General features: G+C 40.5%; 1 protein-coding gene across 1 annotated transcript; it reads right to left on the reverse strand.

Moving 5' to 3' along the window:
* Positions 1–132: 132 nt before the first annotated feature.
* On the reverse strand, positions 133–14619 carry tspan33b (tetraspanin 33b; the record flags this gene model as incomplete). The annotated part of the gene is made up of 8 exons (XM_084555320.1): positions 133–211; positions 1602–1763; positions 3614–3742; positions 5652–5747; positions 9217–9291; positions 9459–9586; positions 10069–10126; positions 14524–14619. The coding sequence occupies 8 exons, from the start codon at positions 14617–14619 to the stop codon at positions 143–145; spliced, it is 813 nt and encodes a 270-aa protein (XP_084411446.1). The 3' UTR covers positions 133–142.
* Between the last annotated feature and the right edge of the window lie 4095 nt (positions 14620–18714).

Genomic DNA, 18714 nt, shown 5'->3' on the forward strand with positions numbered 1-18714 from the left:
GTATGTACTCTAACATTGCAACGATAGAGTTGCATTGGGAAAAAAAAAATAAATAAAAAGATGTCCTTGCACATGTCGGAGGAGCTCAGTGAAGTACTGTTAGTTCTTTTCTCCCCTTCTCATCCCCTGTGTCGGCGCACCCTCAAAACACCGAGGTAATCTCATCCTGGATCTGAGAGATCAGGATCTGGGACAGCACGATGCCTGCAATCTAGAGGACAGCAGCAGCCACTTTAGATTACAGAACAGACTATCTTTAACTGTACAGCCTGTGCCGAGCATCTCAAGGTCCCTCAAAGGGTGTTGTCATGCCCATTTGGCGCTGGGAGTGGAACTGTTTCAAAATTAGGTACGCCTCTTTGGAATGAGTCACTTTAAATTACTGCATACTTTCTTTTTCTTTTTACCGGATGATAACATTTTGAATGCATTCCTTCTCTGCTGGAAAACTTGCGCATTTGGTGGCGAACAGCTTTTAGCAGAGCTTTTTAATAATTAACAGTTTGATCTGACTTCCTACAGAGCAGCTGAGTGAGTGTTTAGTGAGGATGTGCAATACTAAAAAAAGAAAAGAAAAAGGAACCTTATTTGATTTACGGCACATCAAAGCAAATGTAACACTAATGCAACAGTTTTGACAGGGAAATTCACATGCCTCCCTCTTAGCAGAATCACCGGGGACCCAATCAGGCAGACGAGAGTGAGAGAGATCGGGCTGGAAGATCCATCCGGCGAGGCTGCGAGCTGACCCGAGAATGTCGCGTGACGGCACCTAAATCGTTCTGATGAGTGAGTGTGCTAATTATTTAGAGGCAGCTCCTGATAAGTGCTAATTCGATTTTATGGTCAATCTCACATACTGACTTGAGTTATCAACTGCACTTAATGCTTTGGGATTTGAGGTGCTTCGTGCGGCAATTCACCTTGAGCGGGAGGGAATCATCAGTATCCTTCTCAGATATATAATGTTACATTATCACACACGGGCTTCTTCACTCAGTTGCGCATTAACCCGCGCATTTGATCTAAGAAAATGTAATAAAAGAATAATGTGCGGTTAAACTTTCATTGCCCCATTGTGCCTAGTTATAGCTGTCTAGGTATAAGCCTCTATTTTAAATCACTTCTTTCCCAGTGGCCTCACACTAACCCTAGTCCTTATTGGTTTCCTCAAGAATAAGATTTTTATTCAATTTTTCTCTTTCTTTGTGCAAGGACAAGGATATTTTATGTGAGACAATGTGAACTTGTGCCGGGAAGTTGTTGGAAGCTCTCAGATTGATGTTCGTACGTGGGCTACTGCAGGAACAGTACAGGGTCGTGATTGATGAAGTGTTGCTCAGACTCACACCGCGCCCAAATGCACCATACGAGTTTGCCTTTGAGGGAGCAGCTAAAGCCAATATGTTGATTGCTACGCCCTCAATCCAGCGATCCTCCATTGATACCTGTATTGACTTGTGTGTGTGTGTGTGTGTGTATAAGTTTATGTAGGGCAAAACTTGACTCACCTAGGCCCAGAATTATCTGAGTTTAGCAATTGCAAGAGGCTATTTTGAATTAGTGCAAACCTGCGTTAATAAGTGAAAGTGTGGGGTTACCTGAGGCAAGGCCAGACCCAGGGCGAGAGCCCCGACCAGCAACAGATGAGTTTCGATCCACATCACTGCTCTGTCTGCACAGCCTACTGGGTAGATTGACTTGTTTGCCTCCAGGTACGTTTGGGCTTGGACCCCAAAACCGCACATGGTGTTGATCACTGTCTGTGTGAAAGACGGATAAGGGGAAAGACACGGAGACAGAAGAAACAAGAGATTACCAAGTTGATCTTAGCACTTCTATTTTTTCTGTAGTGTTTACAAAAGAATATGTGAATGAGAGCTGCAAGAGCTTCATGAGTCGTCCCCGGCTGTTGCAGCATGCCGTTGCACCATGCAGGTGCAGACTACTGCCAGCAGGTTGCAGCACTGCATCAGCTCTTATGTTGTTTAATTAATTGATTTTTCACCCATGTAGAAAAAGGTTGCTGTGATCTGTTTTCCGTGTAGCACGATGTTTAATCAATATCAGAGTGATGGATCTACACGGACTCTTTAGTTTTTCTGTCAGCGGTGCCTTTCAAGCCACGCTGCTGCGTCTGCAAAAGATGAGAGAGATATTTTGGATGCCGATTTGTGTGTGCGTGCGCGCATAAATGTGTGTGTTCATGCATGCGTGAGTACATTCATTTACATATATACTGCTTGTGTGCTACCATGCAGACATCACAATTTTATGCATGTGCAGATAGCTGCGGTGTTGATCCTGTGAATACGAAATATCATCAAACCTTCATGAAAGAGGTTTGAAGAAAGGAAAGTCATTACTGCCAACGTGCTATAAAGGCTTGTAATGTTTCTATAGGCATCCCATCTGATAGCATACCAACACCTAATGCTATTTCTGTTGATTAACTTCAGCTTGTCACTGCTGTTTCTCCGTGTCTACCTTAATTTCACACATTATTCCCTTGATCGTTATATTTTTCTGAACTTTGTTTTAGACGCAAAACACCTCATGGAACCAGCATGTCACTCACCGAGGCACTCAAATTCACACACCAGTCATTCTGCACGTTCTTCAAAGGAAGAAACTGGTTATCAGACCAGATTCGCGCATGACAACCGAGCAAAAACCCCAAAGGGAAGGAAAGTAATGCCACATCGGTTTAAACCTGCAGACGTAGATATGTTGTTGCCTCAGGCAAAAAAAAAAAAAAAAAAAAAAAAAAACAACACTGCAGGTTTGACAAACTTGTGCATATATCCAGTGGCTAAATGAAATGCTGTTTGTTACAGACAAGTCTGACTATATGTCAGCATCTACACACCATTACCACCACTTCTATCAGGTGTGTCGCATACAGATAGTCTTGGATTTACTCTTCCCAATACTATCTTTACTTTACTCTGTCTTTTATGATTGTGTTTAGCGAGCGTTCTGGCAAGCTATAGATGATGATTCTGTTCCTGGCCTTAACCGCTTTTAAACAGCTGAATATTGACGTCATCAGGCACAGTCTGTGATACTGACAGCATGACTCTTTTCCTGTCTGCATGAAAAGAAAGCTATTATTTTTTATTATTTTGTAGATGGAGCACCTCAGCTTTTCGTGTTACTGTGAAAAACTGGGTTTGTGTTCTTGTCTCTTGCCCAAGTGTGAATGTTAAACTCTTAAGTGCAGGTCCATAACCTAGGTCTAAACGTTGTAGTCAGATAGCGTACAGGTTTTGGCAGAGACATTACTCCTTTTAGAGGTCAGTGATATGCTCTTTCATAGCACTTTTCTTAGTTGTACTCTAAGCACCTAACAATGTTTCTCATTCACACATGCACACCAGTGGCAGTAGAGCTGCCTTATAAGGTGCTCGCCTGCCATTGTAAGCAACATAAGCTTCACTGTTGCCCAGGGGCACTTAGAGTACGTGACCCGAGCCACCCAAACAGCTTAACAAATGTCGCTAGATGACACCCAACAGTACGTGAGACCTCCTTTGAATCAGTGTTTTCGGGTTTTCCGTGCAGATTGTGTCCCCACCACGCATGTTGTGATTCTCCGTAGAAAAGAACAAACCTCTCCAGGAACAGGAGTGCAGCAGGAGTAAGGCACGCCGCAGCGCTCGGTGCTGGGGTTCTCGTGTGTGCAATTAAAGTAGAGGTTCCAAGACCAGTCTGTGTAGTTGTTCCATCCACAACACTTGAACTAAGTGAGAGATAGCGAGAGACAGAGTGAGGGAAGAGAAGCACTGAGGTATATTTAGAAATATAGTCTTGGTCTGTAGTGTTCAAACACTCCCACTTGCGTGCAAAATGGGGACTTACACACATTCCGATTTACATACAGAACGGGGACTTGCACATATTGCAAATTACGTATCAAATGGACACTTACACACATGCTTTCTTGCATACAAAGTGGGGACTATATGACAGAATGTGCAAATTGGGGACTTGTACAGAAACACATTCTTGCATACAAAGTGGGCTCTTGCACACATTCTTACTTGTACACTCGCTTTCCTGCTTACAAAGTGGGGAACTATACACATCTTCTTACTTGCATACAGAGTGGGGGACACACACACGTTCCTACTTACACTGAAACTGGGGCTTTACATACATTCTTACCAGTGTTTGGAATAACGCCGTTTAAAAGAACGGCGTTAGGTAACGACGTTATTTTTTCAGTAACGGGGTAATCTAACTAATTACTTTTCCCGTCGTTACAACGCCGTTAACGTTACTGGACGTTAAATGCGGTGCGTTACTATGCATTGATTGAATAAACTGTGTAATCCGAACGCACCCTTGTCTCACCGCTAGTGAGGAGGTGGGTTAATAACGAGGTAAGCGATTATGATTGGCTAAGGCAGAGTCATGTTTCATGGTAGCCAATCAGAGCCAGTGTTTTTACACACATGCCAGCACACGCGCCACACACACACACAACAGCTAAACAGAGATTCGAAGAAGCAGCAGAGATGGCGAGTCAGGAGCAATCCGATGAAAAGTTGGCATTTTCAAGGTGGAGATATAAGTACTACTTCAATAAATTAAAAAAATCATTGTGGTCAAAGGGAGGAACGTGCATGTAATGTGCACATTATGTCCAGGAGCGAAGACTTTGTCGACATCCGTTGTAAGCAACTCTAATTTAATGAAGCATCTCACAACAACACACGCATCTACAAAGCTAGTGGCCAAAAACACCGATACCTCCACCACAGATGATAGCTCGCCGTCTAAACCCTATCGAAATATAAATATTATATATATATATATATATATAAATATAATAGAAATAGAAATAGAAAATATATGTATAAATATCGAAAGTTACTACAAACACCTGTCTGTTCTCATTTCAACTGACTTGTGAAAACTGCTCAAAAAAATCCAAATTCTTTGACATATAGCAACTTTTTTTTTTAACAGTAACGCAAATAGTTACTTTCCTTGGTAACGAGTTACTTTTATTATAGAGTAATTCAGTTACTAACTCAGTTACTTTTTGGAACAAGTAGCGAGTAACTATAACTAATTACTTTTTTAAAGTAACGTTCCCAACACTGATTCTTACTAACGTACAAGTGAGGATATGCACACATTATGTGCAAAATGGGGACTTACATGCTTTCTTACTTGCAAATTGGGTACTTACACACATGCACACAATTTACTTGCATACAAAGAGGGGACTTAAACACATTCTTATTTGTTTGGGGTCTCACACACACATTCCTACTTAGGTACAAAGTGGAGAGTTACACATAAACCCTGCCAGTCCGGGCTTCTCTCATGGGAAAACTCAGACTCGCAAACATGCCAGTATGTGCAGATGGGAGAGGAATATTGCATGAGGATACCCAGGAATTGTACAGGAATTGTATTATACAGTGCATGTAGTCTCTCATGTGGAAAACCGCCACCAAAGCCATAAACAAACAAATAAATAATTAAGTAAACCTGTGGGCACTAGCTGTGGTTTGTTAGTTTAGTGCTTAAACATATTCAATAAACCACCAGCTGCGATCTGTCTGAAGATTGGTGTGCCGAGGATAGCTACAGACACAAGCACAGCCACCAGAGCTAAGTGGAATTGGCCGTAGCACCTCTTTCTGGATGTAATCCATCAGGTTCTGCAGATCCAGGTCATCCCTGTAGTGCACAATGGCTTTCTTCACAAACTTTCCAAAAGCATCTCGTGTCTGTAAGAAGAAAAACAAGGGGTTGTATAAGAGGAGTAATAGCTTAAAAATCACATTTACACATTGTAAAGAAAGTAAGTCTGTTTAATAATGACTTCATTAAAATCACCAGAGGTGAACTATCTGCAATTGTCTTCATGAATTGGCTGCTAAGGCGCTCAATGACACCTCAAGTTTTTTTCTGGCTCAGTTAATTACTCAGGGTGCATTCACAGTTAATTAGGTGGCTTTCCTTTTATGATATCTTTATTGTCATTTGAACGTGCATTATTAGTGTGTATCGTTGAACTGCACTGCACATGCATTTGTTTTTCTAGAAAGGCCCCTAAAGACACGTGTTGAAAATTTTGTCCTTAGGCTGTGAAAGACACATTATGCAGCATTAGTCTCCTCATTGTATATTCTCTCCTTATACATCTGTCCATATAAAAAATAAATAAATATTAATGCCTGTCTACGTAACATCATATTGTTAACGTTCTGTGGGATGTTTGGAAACAACAAACAAGTGAGCAGGAACTCTATAATAATAAAATAACTAAATGCCTTTGAAATCGATACGTACCAAACCCAGAGTATGCATGTAGATTTTACGCTCTTTAAGCTGTGATTTATTCAAACTTAACCATCTGTTATTCTAATATGGGGATTTTCATTGGCTCCACTCGAGCTGAACCAAAGCTAGATGAAATATACACTTACTTGCCAGCTCATTAGGTACACTGTGAAAACAAATGCATTCTAATGTAATACTCCCGCACTAAATCTTAGCTTCATGATATGTTTGAAGTAAACAAGCTGTTGATTCAACTGTGTTTCCATTTTAGAGGCTGTAGTTTGTACTAATATTGAACTGTAATGTGTACTGACATGTTTCACAGGAGAAGTGAATAACATTGACCATCTTGTGACAGTACAATGTTCTTCTGGGAAACATTTGGACCTGGCATTCATTTGGATGTTCCTTAGACATTTACCATCCACCTAGACCAGACCAGACACCCCCACCCCCATAGCAATGACACTCATTGATGGCAGCAGCCATCCCCAGCAGGATGCAGCCTGACACAGGCGCACACACACAAAAACGCTTTAGGAACAACTAAAAAAAAAACAAAAAAACATGAAGAACAGCATAAGGTGTTGACCTAGCCTCCAAATTCACTAGATCCCAAACTGATCAAGTATCTGTGGGATGATCCACAGAGGCCCCTCCCCTCATCCTATAGGACCCAAAGGCCACATCCTCCAGAATGATCATATAGTTGAATTACCACATTTCTTACCCTGTTTCAGCATAAATTGAACAATGTAACAGTCACAATGTTGGATTTAGTGCACGCCTGTGTTTTTAATGTTTTGTCAGATGTGAGTAAGTCAGATGTGAGTAAATCCATTAATTTGATGGAGTAATGAAACTAAACAGACGGTAAAAGTGTGCCCTACTTTATTTTGACGGTTTATTGTGTGTAATATTATTTTCATTTTCTGGCTATTAATGAGGCCATGAATTGTTCATATTTGGTTATTCAGTCTTTCCACTCTTTAAGATTTGAAAACAAGGAAGGCCACGGTTATACAAACTGATTTCAGATGTAATATATGCTAATAAGAGCACTCTATGCTAATAATCTTCTGAACTTTAAAATTTCATTAAGCTGACAGTGAACTTCCATGAGGGCTTTGCTGAAGGCTTTGTGAATTGTTCCTTTTATAGACTCTGTTAGAAAAGGTTACATTGACAAACACTGTGAGCGCTATCAAAATAGCCCAGATTTTCATCCTGAAGTATTTTTGCTAAATTGTGTTAGGATTTTCACAGTGTTCCCCTCGCCCTCACCCCACACTGCTCTCCATTTCTATGTTTCCACGTTCCACCATTTGCTTGTGGGGTTTGGAGCCCATCGTCACACTATGTCATTAGCGGCAATGTCTCCTTCAAGGGATCTGTTGAAATGGAACATTTGGTTCCACTTTGAAGTGCCGAAGCATTTGAATCATTTAGCGAGGAAGGATGCTGGGAGGGTTGTTAAACTGCTCTGTTTAGCAGCAGGCAGTCCCGGCGCTGACAGAGAACACTGGGGAGAGGAGAGGTATCAGGCACCTCGCCACCGCACACTGATGTCAGGGAATGTTGCCACTGCTGGCTGTTGTGTTTTTATTCTCAGTGGAGCTCTAATGGGATGTTACTGAAGAAGATTATTGAAAGAGGGATACTTCCCATCCTGGTTGCCTTAAAATCAATCACAGGGGCCATATACAGTACATATACAGGCATGTGCATACACTGATCAGGCATAACATTAAGACCACCTTCCTAATATTATGTAGGTCTCCCTTGTGACTCATCGGAGAATAGACATGGGCCTTCTGAGGGTGTCCTGTGGTGTCTGGCAACAAAATGTTGTTAGTGGGGGCCTTTGGGTCTTATGGGTTGAGGGGAGGGGCCTCTGTAGATCATCCCACAGATACTTGATCAGTTTGGGACCTCGTGAATTTGGAGGCCAGATCAACTTGTGCTGTTTTTCATGTTTTTTTGAGTTCCTAAGTTCCTAAACCGTCTGTTTTTGTGTGTGTGCCTGTGTCAGGCTGCATCCTGCTGGGGATGGCTACTGCCATCGAGGAGTGTCATTGCTATGGGGTGGGGGTGCCTGGTCTGGTCTAGGTGGGTGCTACATGTCTGAGTAACATCCACACTAATGCCAGGTCCAAACGTTTCCCAGCAGAACACTGCAAGTGGTGTCAATGTTATTTATTCCCTATCAGTGGTTTTAATGTTGTGGCTGATCGGTGTACAATGTAAGTAAGCTCCATGAAGTAGGTTATCTACTGTCCTACATCCAGAGATTAGGACCCTCAATTAAAATGATGTGAATGTAACACAGGATGATTCTTGTTCTTTAATGAATGACCTACATTAAATCTTTTATTATTATTATTATTATTATTATTATTAATGAATAGCAGTAAATAAAGTTCCTAGCATCCTGATGGTTGGGAGAGGTGATCCAAGTGTGAAGTCTTGTCTAAATTAACTTATTTTAATGTGGATTACCTCCCCAGCAGTGTGTACTGCTCAGAACCAGGGAAGTCTCTTCTGTCAGTCTACAAAACAAACCAGTGAAAATCATTTGTATGCTTTATAGGTAGTGACACAAACACTGATTTCCACTGGAAACTAGTGTATATGTCTTTTTTTTTTTTCTTTCTGTGTACGCTGTGCATCACAGACATTGGCAAGACATTTCGCCCGTGGACTCAGAGGGCCCATCTGTGGATTCAGATGTCTCATTAAGTTGTATATACTGTAGTTTACAAACATTCACAATGGCCAAGTGACGGATAAAGAACACACTAAATCAATGCTGCTCACGGTCGATGGTGGTGTAACTCTGGAATAGAACTGGAGACTAAGCATGGACTTAAAGTGGCCTTGTATTACAGAATAACTATCATAAGAGGCGGGTACCTGATCAGAGTAAAAGAAGCCCAAAATTGCTATGGCCAGCTGGGTGAGGAAGACCAGTGTCAGGCTGAAGGAGAACTAAAGCAAGAAAAGACAAAAAATATTAGAACGCAGTCAGACAAAGAATCACAGCTGACAGATTTAAGATGTAAGACTCTGGCTTTGGAATAAATGTCATTTGAGCTGCTGGATCGGTAGCAAAGCACAGCACGAGCATTAGTATTAGTATCTATTATGTCTATTACTGTCTTGAGGAGGCGAATGTTCTCTCTGAGGGCTCCGATACAGCCACAGAATGTGATGAAGAACATGACCACCCCCACCACAATTAGGATGACAGCCGGGTCGATCAGGAACGTGTCCCGCACCGTGTCTGGCAGAAAGACAGGGAAACAGCTTCTGTTTAGATAGCTGGCCTCCTCTATTCCCACATATACTTCCTGTTTATTGTTTCCACCCAACCTTCATTTCTAATCTATGCGTAAATTAATTCCGTCATGTGCACTGTTGTTTCCTACTTTTGCTTCCTACGCCAGGTGCCTTTATTCTCTGAAATCACCAGTGATCTGTTTGGGATTATGCACCGATACGGAGGCGTAATCATTCAGTGGGGCCCAGGTTAATCCCTTTTTCATTGTCCGTCAGCTATATAGTCAAATAAAATGTGGAAAATGAAGACACTAGGTTAACTAAGGCTAAAGCTGAAACCCAAACAACCAGACGTGGCATACAATTGTTTTGTTGGATAGGTCAACAGGTTTGCAGTTTAAAGAGGACACCAACAAAGCTGTAGCTAAAGGAACATAACACACAAAGATTCTGGGAAATGTGCGGAAACAGTGTTGTTTCATGTACCTGTGGCTTTCTGGATTTTAGCATACACCCCGATTGCGATTATCAACAAGGAGAAAACCTGCGAAAAAGAAAGAGTTTATTTTTTATACAGGTTTAGTTAGCACATTACCAGTGTGATTTATCTCATGGTGGTCTTGCCTGAAAAATTCAACTAAATTCATTCATTAGCCACGGCAATGCCTCTGAAATCCACCAGATTTGTAATTCTATCTGGGTTTGCTGTGTTTCTTTATTTCTAATTTGTGGAAACGTTTAAGAGTGCGGCGACTCCTATTTTCAGCAGAGTTTATTGCAGTGTCAAGCAGGACAGGTGTGATTAGCGATTTGCGAGCATACAGTAAGCCTTTCCTCAGGTGCCGAGTATGCAGAGCACCCGTAGCCATGGTAACCGCACCAGTTTAGGAGTTCATGAAAAAAGATCCAGATGGATAGAAACTGGGGAAAAAGAAAAAAAAGACATATGGATCTCGGCTTAAATTGTCCAAATTTGGAGGATGTTAACATGGAACATCAAACAAAAGAAATCTGACTCGGTCCATCTGTGATGTTGATGGAGAAGCTTTCTTCAGCTTTCGCTACATTAAACATCTTGTTTGTAGAGTGAAAGTCGACCTCTTGTTAGAGAGCCGCGCTTAACATCACTTGACACTGTTTCCTGAGTCATGTGATGGTGTTCCTTAAAGTTGCTAAAAAAAAAAAAAAATCCACACACGAAAACAGAGAAGTGAGTGTAAAACAGCTGGGACTGGAGCTTCCTGTTGATTGCATTGTCAGCACTAATTTCTCTCCTTTCTTTGATTGTTTTTCTCACTTCGAATAACTAACTGTATGCATTGGCTGCATTTCCAGCCTCCACATTTACAAACATCCTCCTGAATACTAATCCTCTTTTTTAGTTTGTTTCCATTCTGGAGAACCTGTATTGGATCTCTTGATGTCGTAGAAAGGAGCCTGGCAGGTCCCTGGCATAATTTGTGAAGAAAGCTGCGTGATTTTTAATTGGCTGGCCTTGGTGTCCAGACAATATTTTATGTGTTTTAAAGAAGTAAATCAATAATCCAGCCAGACAAGACATTACATTTCCAAGGCACAAGCCACAGATGATGCACATTTTCTTTTGAACTAGTGTTTTCAAGGTTTTGGAAACGCAGAGCTGTCTGTTGGGGGGAGTTTACGTGCACCTGCATTTGTCAGTTTTCCACCATGTGTGTGTGTGTTTGTGTGAACACGGGTGGCAGTGTGCATTTGCAACAGGAGACACACGTACACAGTGAATGTATTCCAGCACTCCTTTTTTTTTTTAAAGGCTTTTCAAAGGGATGAATCAGGCTTCTCCCAGCGAACTGTGTGCGGAGGTGAAAGCCAGCTGAACTGAGCCACGGGAACGTGGGGACAAAGGCCTGATGGATTAGGGCTGCAGCGTTCTCTTCTGAGCCTGTGTCTGATAAACAAAGTCAACACAGGCTGGGGTGTGTGTGCGGCTGCTGGGGGTGCAGTTATTGCTGATTGGCTCTAAACACAGCGAGAGTGCTGTACAGTGTTTCCCTCCTTGCTGTTTTTTTGTGTAGGACTAGATGAACAGGGATGTAATGGAGGCGTAGGGACTTGGTACTGTTAGAGATGTGATCTATGTGCTCAGCCAGTAATGTGGTTGGAAAGTGAAGGAGTCAAAGAGAGTCTTAATGGTGTGTATTTGTGTGAAAGCAACCGCTGATGACTAACACTTGATGGATGGTTTAATGGCCCCCTGTGTGGGTCTCTACCTTTATATCTCTTTCTCTCCTCCTGGTCTCTTTGCCGCGCTAACAACAGTGGCGCTTTTGTAATTGAAATCTTCATACCCTTTATGAAACAAATTACGTGATTGATTATGTCACAACAGCAGCGCATGCCAAAGCCAGGGATGAATTAGAGCAAAAGTGAAGAGACAGTGCTTGTGGTCAGTGTGTTGAATGTTGGAGAACATGAGCAGGGAATATGCTACTGGTTAGCTAAAAGTAACTGATAAGCATGGCTTCATGATTTTATTCTGATGAGATCTGATGTGTTTTCAAAGTGTATCTTTAAATTTTCTGAGCAGTGTTGGATCTGTTAAAAACATCATCAGTAACATTATGGTTTTCAAAAAGACAAAATCTCTGTTGGTTTGCACTGGTGGATCGTAACCAGGATGTAAGTAGATCTTCAAAATACAAAGAGAAGAATCTGATTGCATCCATAACCAGTAACCATAAGACAGCATCTGCGAGAGAAAGGCCAGGTCTCCTCCCATGCCACAAACTTGTAATTTTCAAGGGAGCATCAAACAGGGGACATGGAAAGGTGGAAGAAAGTTTTATTCTCAGACAAGCAAAAAATCTAACCTGGACAGTCCTGATGGATTCCAACGTTACTGACATGACAAAGAGATCCCACTGGATATGTTTTCTACGCGGCACAGTTGAGGAGGCTCTATTGTGATCTGCGGTACTTCTTCCTTCAATGGAACAATGCAGGTGGTGCAGGAGCGTCCAACGATTGCTGGCTATGAGGAGATGTTGGAGCTGGCATCCCTCTTAACTGAGAGCCCTCATCTGGGTGGTAATGACTGGGTCTTTCAACAGGACAACGCTGCAGCTCACAAAGCCCACTTATCAAGGACTTCTTCCAGGAGCAAAACATTGCTTTTTTGGACCATCCTGCATTTTCCCTTGATCTAAATCCCATTGAGAACGTTTGGGGATGGATGGATGGCAAGGGAAGTTTGCAGAGACAGATGTCAGTTCCAGACTGTGGATGCCCTTTATGAAGCCATCTTCATCACATGGAGCAACGTTCCCATCAGCCTTCTGGAAACACTTACATCAGTCAATTTTGATCAGCTGATGAACAGCCTGTTCAAGTTCAAATACAGTTTTTAATAAACTGCCTACCATCTTTTTTTTTTTGTCTCTTGCATTTTAAGGCTCTACTTACAATCTGGTTACAATCCAACAGTGCAAAATGTGAATCCTTGTAATTTTTAAGATTTTATTCACGAGTCTAATAAGACTATATATACGCTGCCTTGACATATTACATGCCATGGCATTCTTTTGATGTTGCTGCATATTATGTGCCGTGGCATATCCAGTGTAACATGTCATGGCATATGACGAGTCCCCATTTTGTACACAAGTTAAAAATATGTCTTTTTTCAAAATGAAAATTTGTGTTTTTTCAAAGTTCCCATTTTGTGTGTAAGCTAAAATGTTTCTTGTTTTTTTTAATGTTCCCATTTTGGACGTAAATGAGAATGTGTATTTTTTCAAAGTTCCCATTTTGTACATAAATGAGAATTTGTATTTTTTCAAAGTTCTCTTTTTGTACGTGAATGACAATTTAGGTGTTTTCAAAGTTCTCATTTGTACGTAAGTTAAAATGTGTTTTTTTTTCCCGAAGTTCCCATTTTGTACATGTGTTAAAATGTTTTTTAAGTATTGTTTTCAGAGTCCACATTTTGTACATGAATAGGAATGTGTGTTTTTTCAAAGATCCCATTTTGTACCTAAGTTAAAATGTTTTTAAGTTTTTTTCAAAGTCCACATTTTGTAAGTAAATAAGATTTTGTTTTTCAATGTTCCCATTTTGTATGTAAGTTAAAATGTGTGTTTTTCAAAGTTCCCATTTTTTTACATGTTAAATCTTTTTCAAGTATTGTTTTCGAAGTCCACATTTTGTGCATAATTGGGAATGTGTTTTTTCAAAGTTCCCATTTTGTTCGTAAGTTAAAAAGTTTTTTAAGTATTTTTTTCGAAGTCCGCATTTTGTAAGTAAATAAGATTTTGTTTTTTTAAAGTTCCCCTTTTGTATATAAATGAGAATGTGTTTTTTCAAAGTTCCCATTTTATATGTAAGATAAAATGTTTTTTAAGTGTTTTTTTCAAAGTCCACATTTTGTATGCAAATGAAAATGTTTTTTCAACGTCCACATTTTGTATGTAAATGAGAATTTGTGTTCTTTTCCAAAGTCCACATTTTGTACGCATATGGGAATCCACATTTTGTACTAAATGGAAATGTGTGTTTTCAAAGTCCCCTTTTTGTACCTAGGTTAAAATGTGTGTTCAGTGCTTAGCTGATTTGATAAGAATGCACCTCTAAACATTTGCTACAGTGATCTACAGGCAATCTGAGTATCCATATATAACTGTAGAAGACTTAAAATAGGTTGCAGCTGGGAGGCTGCTCTGGCAGTTTGCAACTCTATATACTGGCAGAATTAAATTTCTTCATTTATTATTTATAAGTTTGCTCTTTTTGGCTTTTGTTTCTTGCAGAGCAGGCTTTTTGAAAGGTACTACTCCCTGATAGATGGAGATCTGTATACTACAAAATACTACAAATATATGGTGTCCCGGGACAACCTAAGAGTTTTCATTTTGTCATTACTGGCCTGCACTACTGGATATTCTTCATCAGTGCAACTCTACTCACCCAAAACAAAAAGCTGAAGAAGAAGAGAAAATATCTGATCCAGGGGTTGACGAAGGAGAACGTCTCTGCTCTGTTCAGACTCAGTTCCCTGTCCATAGTTTGTTTTGTTTTCACAATCCGACACTTAGAGCCACCATGAATTTCACTTTAGAAAAGACCCCAGTCCCAGCCCCACCCAGCAAATACACAGCCGCCATGTGAATCGCTGGCTGTGGGTTATGAGCCTGGCTAAAAAAAAAGGGGGACATGGGTCTGTTGCACCGCCCCACCATGCTGGTAGGACCCAGAACTGTCTATGTCGGCTGACAGGTCAGATTTCACAAAAAATATCTCTGGCTGACTGCAGCTGAATGGCCTACGAGCTTTGGAGGATTGTCAGCATGCTGTTCGCTGTTTGTAGATCCTCTTTCATACACTTTGTGTCTTGTCTTTCTCTGTTACAGCAAAGTTTCTACATCCTATATCATTCTCCTACAAGCGTATTGCCCTCTTCTTTCTCTATTAATGGTTATTGCTTCTGAAGGCTTGGGTACAAATTACAGCTTCAAAGACAGATGTGCCTCTGCACAGAATAAAACAGAATGACAGTTGACAAAGGCTGGACAATGACATGTTTTAGAGGAAGAACATCTAATGTAGTTAAATGACATCAGGCATTTTGCTGTGAAGTTTCTGTCTCCTCTGCTGAGTTCCTGCCAAAAAATGGATCAAAAAGTAAGAAGGCCACCTATTCTGTGATGAGATTTAGATGTTAAACTCCAGAGGGAGTATCTGAGGATAAAGAATGAAAAACTGTGACTATAAAGTTAATGTCAATGCATAAAAGATTCACCAGAGGCTGATTGGATTTCAAACTTTAGCTTTTGATTCAGACATGTCTGAAAAGTCCTTGGCAGAAGGATTACTGTATGTGAATACTTAATGACAGGGTTGCTTTTTAAAAAAAATAAATAAAAAAAATAAAAAATCAGTAAATCAGGTGTCTCCTGTGGAGTTACAGAAGGACACGTGGTCCCTCAGGTAGCTCAGCACCTTGTGAGAGGAACATGGAGACTTAATGAGATATGTCTTCTTTTTAGATAAAATGCAACTCTGGGTTTAGTTCACAGATACTTATTTTTTTTCCCCTAATCATTTTGTCATGTCATCACTAAATATAAAGCTAACCCAAACATGTTTGGCTTAGCATAAAGACAGGAAGAGGGGGACAGGAAGAGGGGAAAAATCAAAGAAGTTGTTTTTATAAAGTTTTATAAAAAAACAACTTCTTGCACTATAACAGGGAAAAATACCTCTGCACCTAACTGTATCATCCTTCAACTAATCGCAGCCATTTTATTGTAAACAGCATAAAGCATCACTGCATAAAGTCCACCCAAAGGGCAAAATCAATTCTCAACACTATGAGACCAAGTTTTCGCATAAAAATTTAGTTCGGACCTAAATAATGGCCCTTAATGCTTCCACAACTTTTAATTTTTGGCCATATTGAAGAAACATTTTATGATATTTTGTCTTCACATTTACTAAAGACAGTGATATCCTCTTTCTCACTGAACTCTCAGCGCAAACGTATTGACCTTGTGTGCTTTTCTACAATGATAATAAAAGCAACATATGGTTTGCTGTATCCGTTTGGACACATCTACTCATCCGAAGGTTTGTCTTTACTATTTTCTATGTTGTACTTGAAAAATATCTGAAGATGTCAATACTATGAGTAACACATATGTAATAAACTAAAACGTGTCAACAGCTAGCAGATTTTACAGCAGTCTTGATGAAATCACTTCTTGGTTTTCGTCCAACTCATCCCACACCATCTGAACTGGGTTTATGTTGGAGGCCAGGTCATCTGGTGTCGCTCTACTCCTTGGCCTTACAGTGCATGGCTGGACGTGCGTTTAGGGCGATTGTCCTGCAGAAAAACAAAAGGATGGTCCCACTGATCCCAGACCAGATGGGATGGTGTGCTGGTGCAGAATGTTGTGGCGCTGCGTTGACTTATGAATAAATCACCAGAAGTGTCAGAAAACCCTCCACAACATCACACCTCCTCCCCCATGCTTTACGATGGGAACCACATGCATTTACCATCTGTTCGCCTTCTTCAACTCTCACACAGACAGGGTGACTGGAACCAGAAATTTCAGATTGGTCGTCATCGGACCAAAAATAAATAAATAAAAATCCAGCTTTACACTGGTCCAATGTCCACCAGTCGTATTTCTTGGACCAAGCAGTTGTTTTCCTCTTATTTGTGTTGGTCTTCATCAGTAGTTGTTGTGTGAAATTCTTCCCTCTGAGGCATTTCAATTCAATTTTATTTATATAGCGTCAATAACAATACAAATTGTCTCAAGACACAAACAAAATCCGGTCTAAAACTCGGCCTGAAACCATTGGAACAAGCATTAAGGCGACGGTGGCAAGGAAAAACTCCTTTTTAACAGGAAGAAACCTTGAGCAGAACCCAGCTCATGTGGAGGGACCCATCTGCCTAAGGCCGGCCGGGTAGTGACAGAAAAAGAAAGAGAGAAGAGAGCAGGAGGAACAAGATACTATGACGTATTGTCAAAGATACATCTGATTGTGATACAAATACAACATAAAGTTGATGATGTTACATGACAGTTTGATAATGACACAACTGAGTAGCAACAACTTTTTCTAGAATTTTAGAAATAAAAGGGAAGGTTGGAAATGGGTCTATAGTTGGCTAAAACATCTGGGAGTATTTTCTTTTTAAAGTAAAAGGTTTAATTACAGCAATCTTAAAAGACTGAGGCACATATCTTGTTAATAAAGATACATTTATCTGGTTTAATGGAAAAACCTCCTCGAGCAAGTTAGTTGAGATGGGATCTAGAGGACAAGTTGATAGTTTAGATGCTGTAATTATTGAAGTGAGCTCAAAAAGGAAGGATTGCAAATTTCTAAGGCCACTGTACTTACATAGTTTACAACAGTCGGAAGGATGCCTTGAATTTTTTTCTCTAATGCCTACAATTTTATTAGTAAAGAAGCTCATGAAGTCATTACTACTGAGGGCTAAAGGAACAGATGGCTCAACAGAGCTGTGGCTCTTTGTCAGCCTGGCTACAGTGCCGAAAAGTAATCTGGGGTTGTTCTTGTTTTCTTCTATTAATAATGAATAATCTAACATTATCACATAATGTTAACATTATATCTAACGTTACGTTTTTTTTTTAATATAAGTTGTTAAACTATCTTTCCAGGCTATTTGAGCTTCTTCAGAATTAGCAGAATGCCAAATTCTTTCCAGCTTTTGGACTGCCTGCTTTGAACTGCACAACTGTGAATTATACCAGGGAGCTAGCCTCCTCCGATTCATGACCGTCTTTTTCAGAGGGGCAGCTGAGTTAAAAGTTGTACTAAGCGATGGTGCAGTGCTTGCAACAACAACAACAAAAAAAATCTATTTGTCTTGGAATTAAATTTTGGTTGCTGTTGTCCACATCATTGACACATGGCACTGAGGTAAATAAAGAAGGAATGAACTCTTATATCTAGTTACAGCATCATCAGATAAGCTTCTACTGAATGAAATGTCTTTCCAATTTCTGTGTAATCCAGTATTGGGAATTCAAATGTTATCAGGAAATGATCAGACAAAAGAGGGTTATGAGTAAATACTGTCAAACCTTCAGTATCTATGCATTAAGTTAAGTTAGGACAATGAAGTATATGAAGAGCTATGGCTGTCACTGACAACATCAACATGAATGTTAAAGTCACCTACTACAATGACTTTATCTGTTCAATGCTTAAAAAAGAGCAGGTGGGTGATACACCACAACTGTTTTTTGTGTTCTCCAGTCTGGATGAACAATGCTAATTAGCCAGCAGTTTAAGGTAAGATTCAGTGTCCCTGTAATGCATCTAACGATGGTCGCTGGATTTTCTAACTTCACGTTTTGCAAAATAGAGTCGCAAATTACCTGAGTTGGTTTCTCAATGGGTGTGTCGCTGGGTGAGGAAAATTGGTTCAAAACGTGAAGGGGTTGGTGGTGATCCATGGACCGGGTAGGACTATGCCTCCTTCGCATGGTCACCCAGCCGCCCTGGTTTTAACTATCAGGAGCTACGCTAACAGGAGCTACGCTAACAGGATGAGCTGCCGAGAGACAGCTAACAGGAGCTACGCTAACAGGAGCTGCTGAGAGACAG

This window comes from Chelon labrosus (genome assembly GCF_963514085.1).
Source record: "Chelon labrosus genome assembly, chromosome: 11".
Classification (NCBI taxonomy): Eukaryota; Metazoa; Chordata; class Actinopteri; order Mugiliformes; family Mugilidae; genus Chelon; species Chelon labrosus.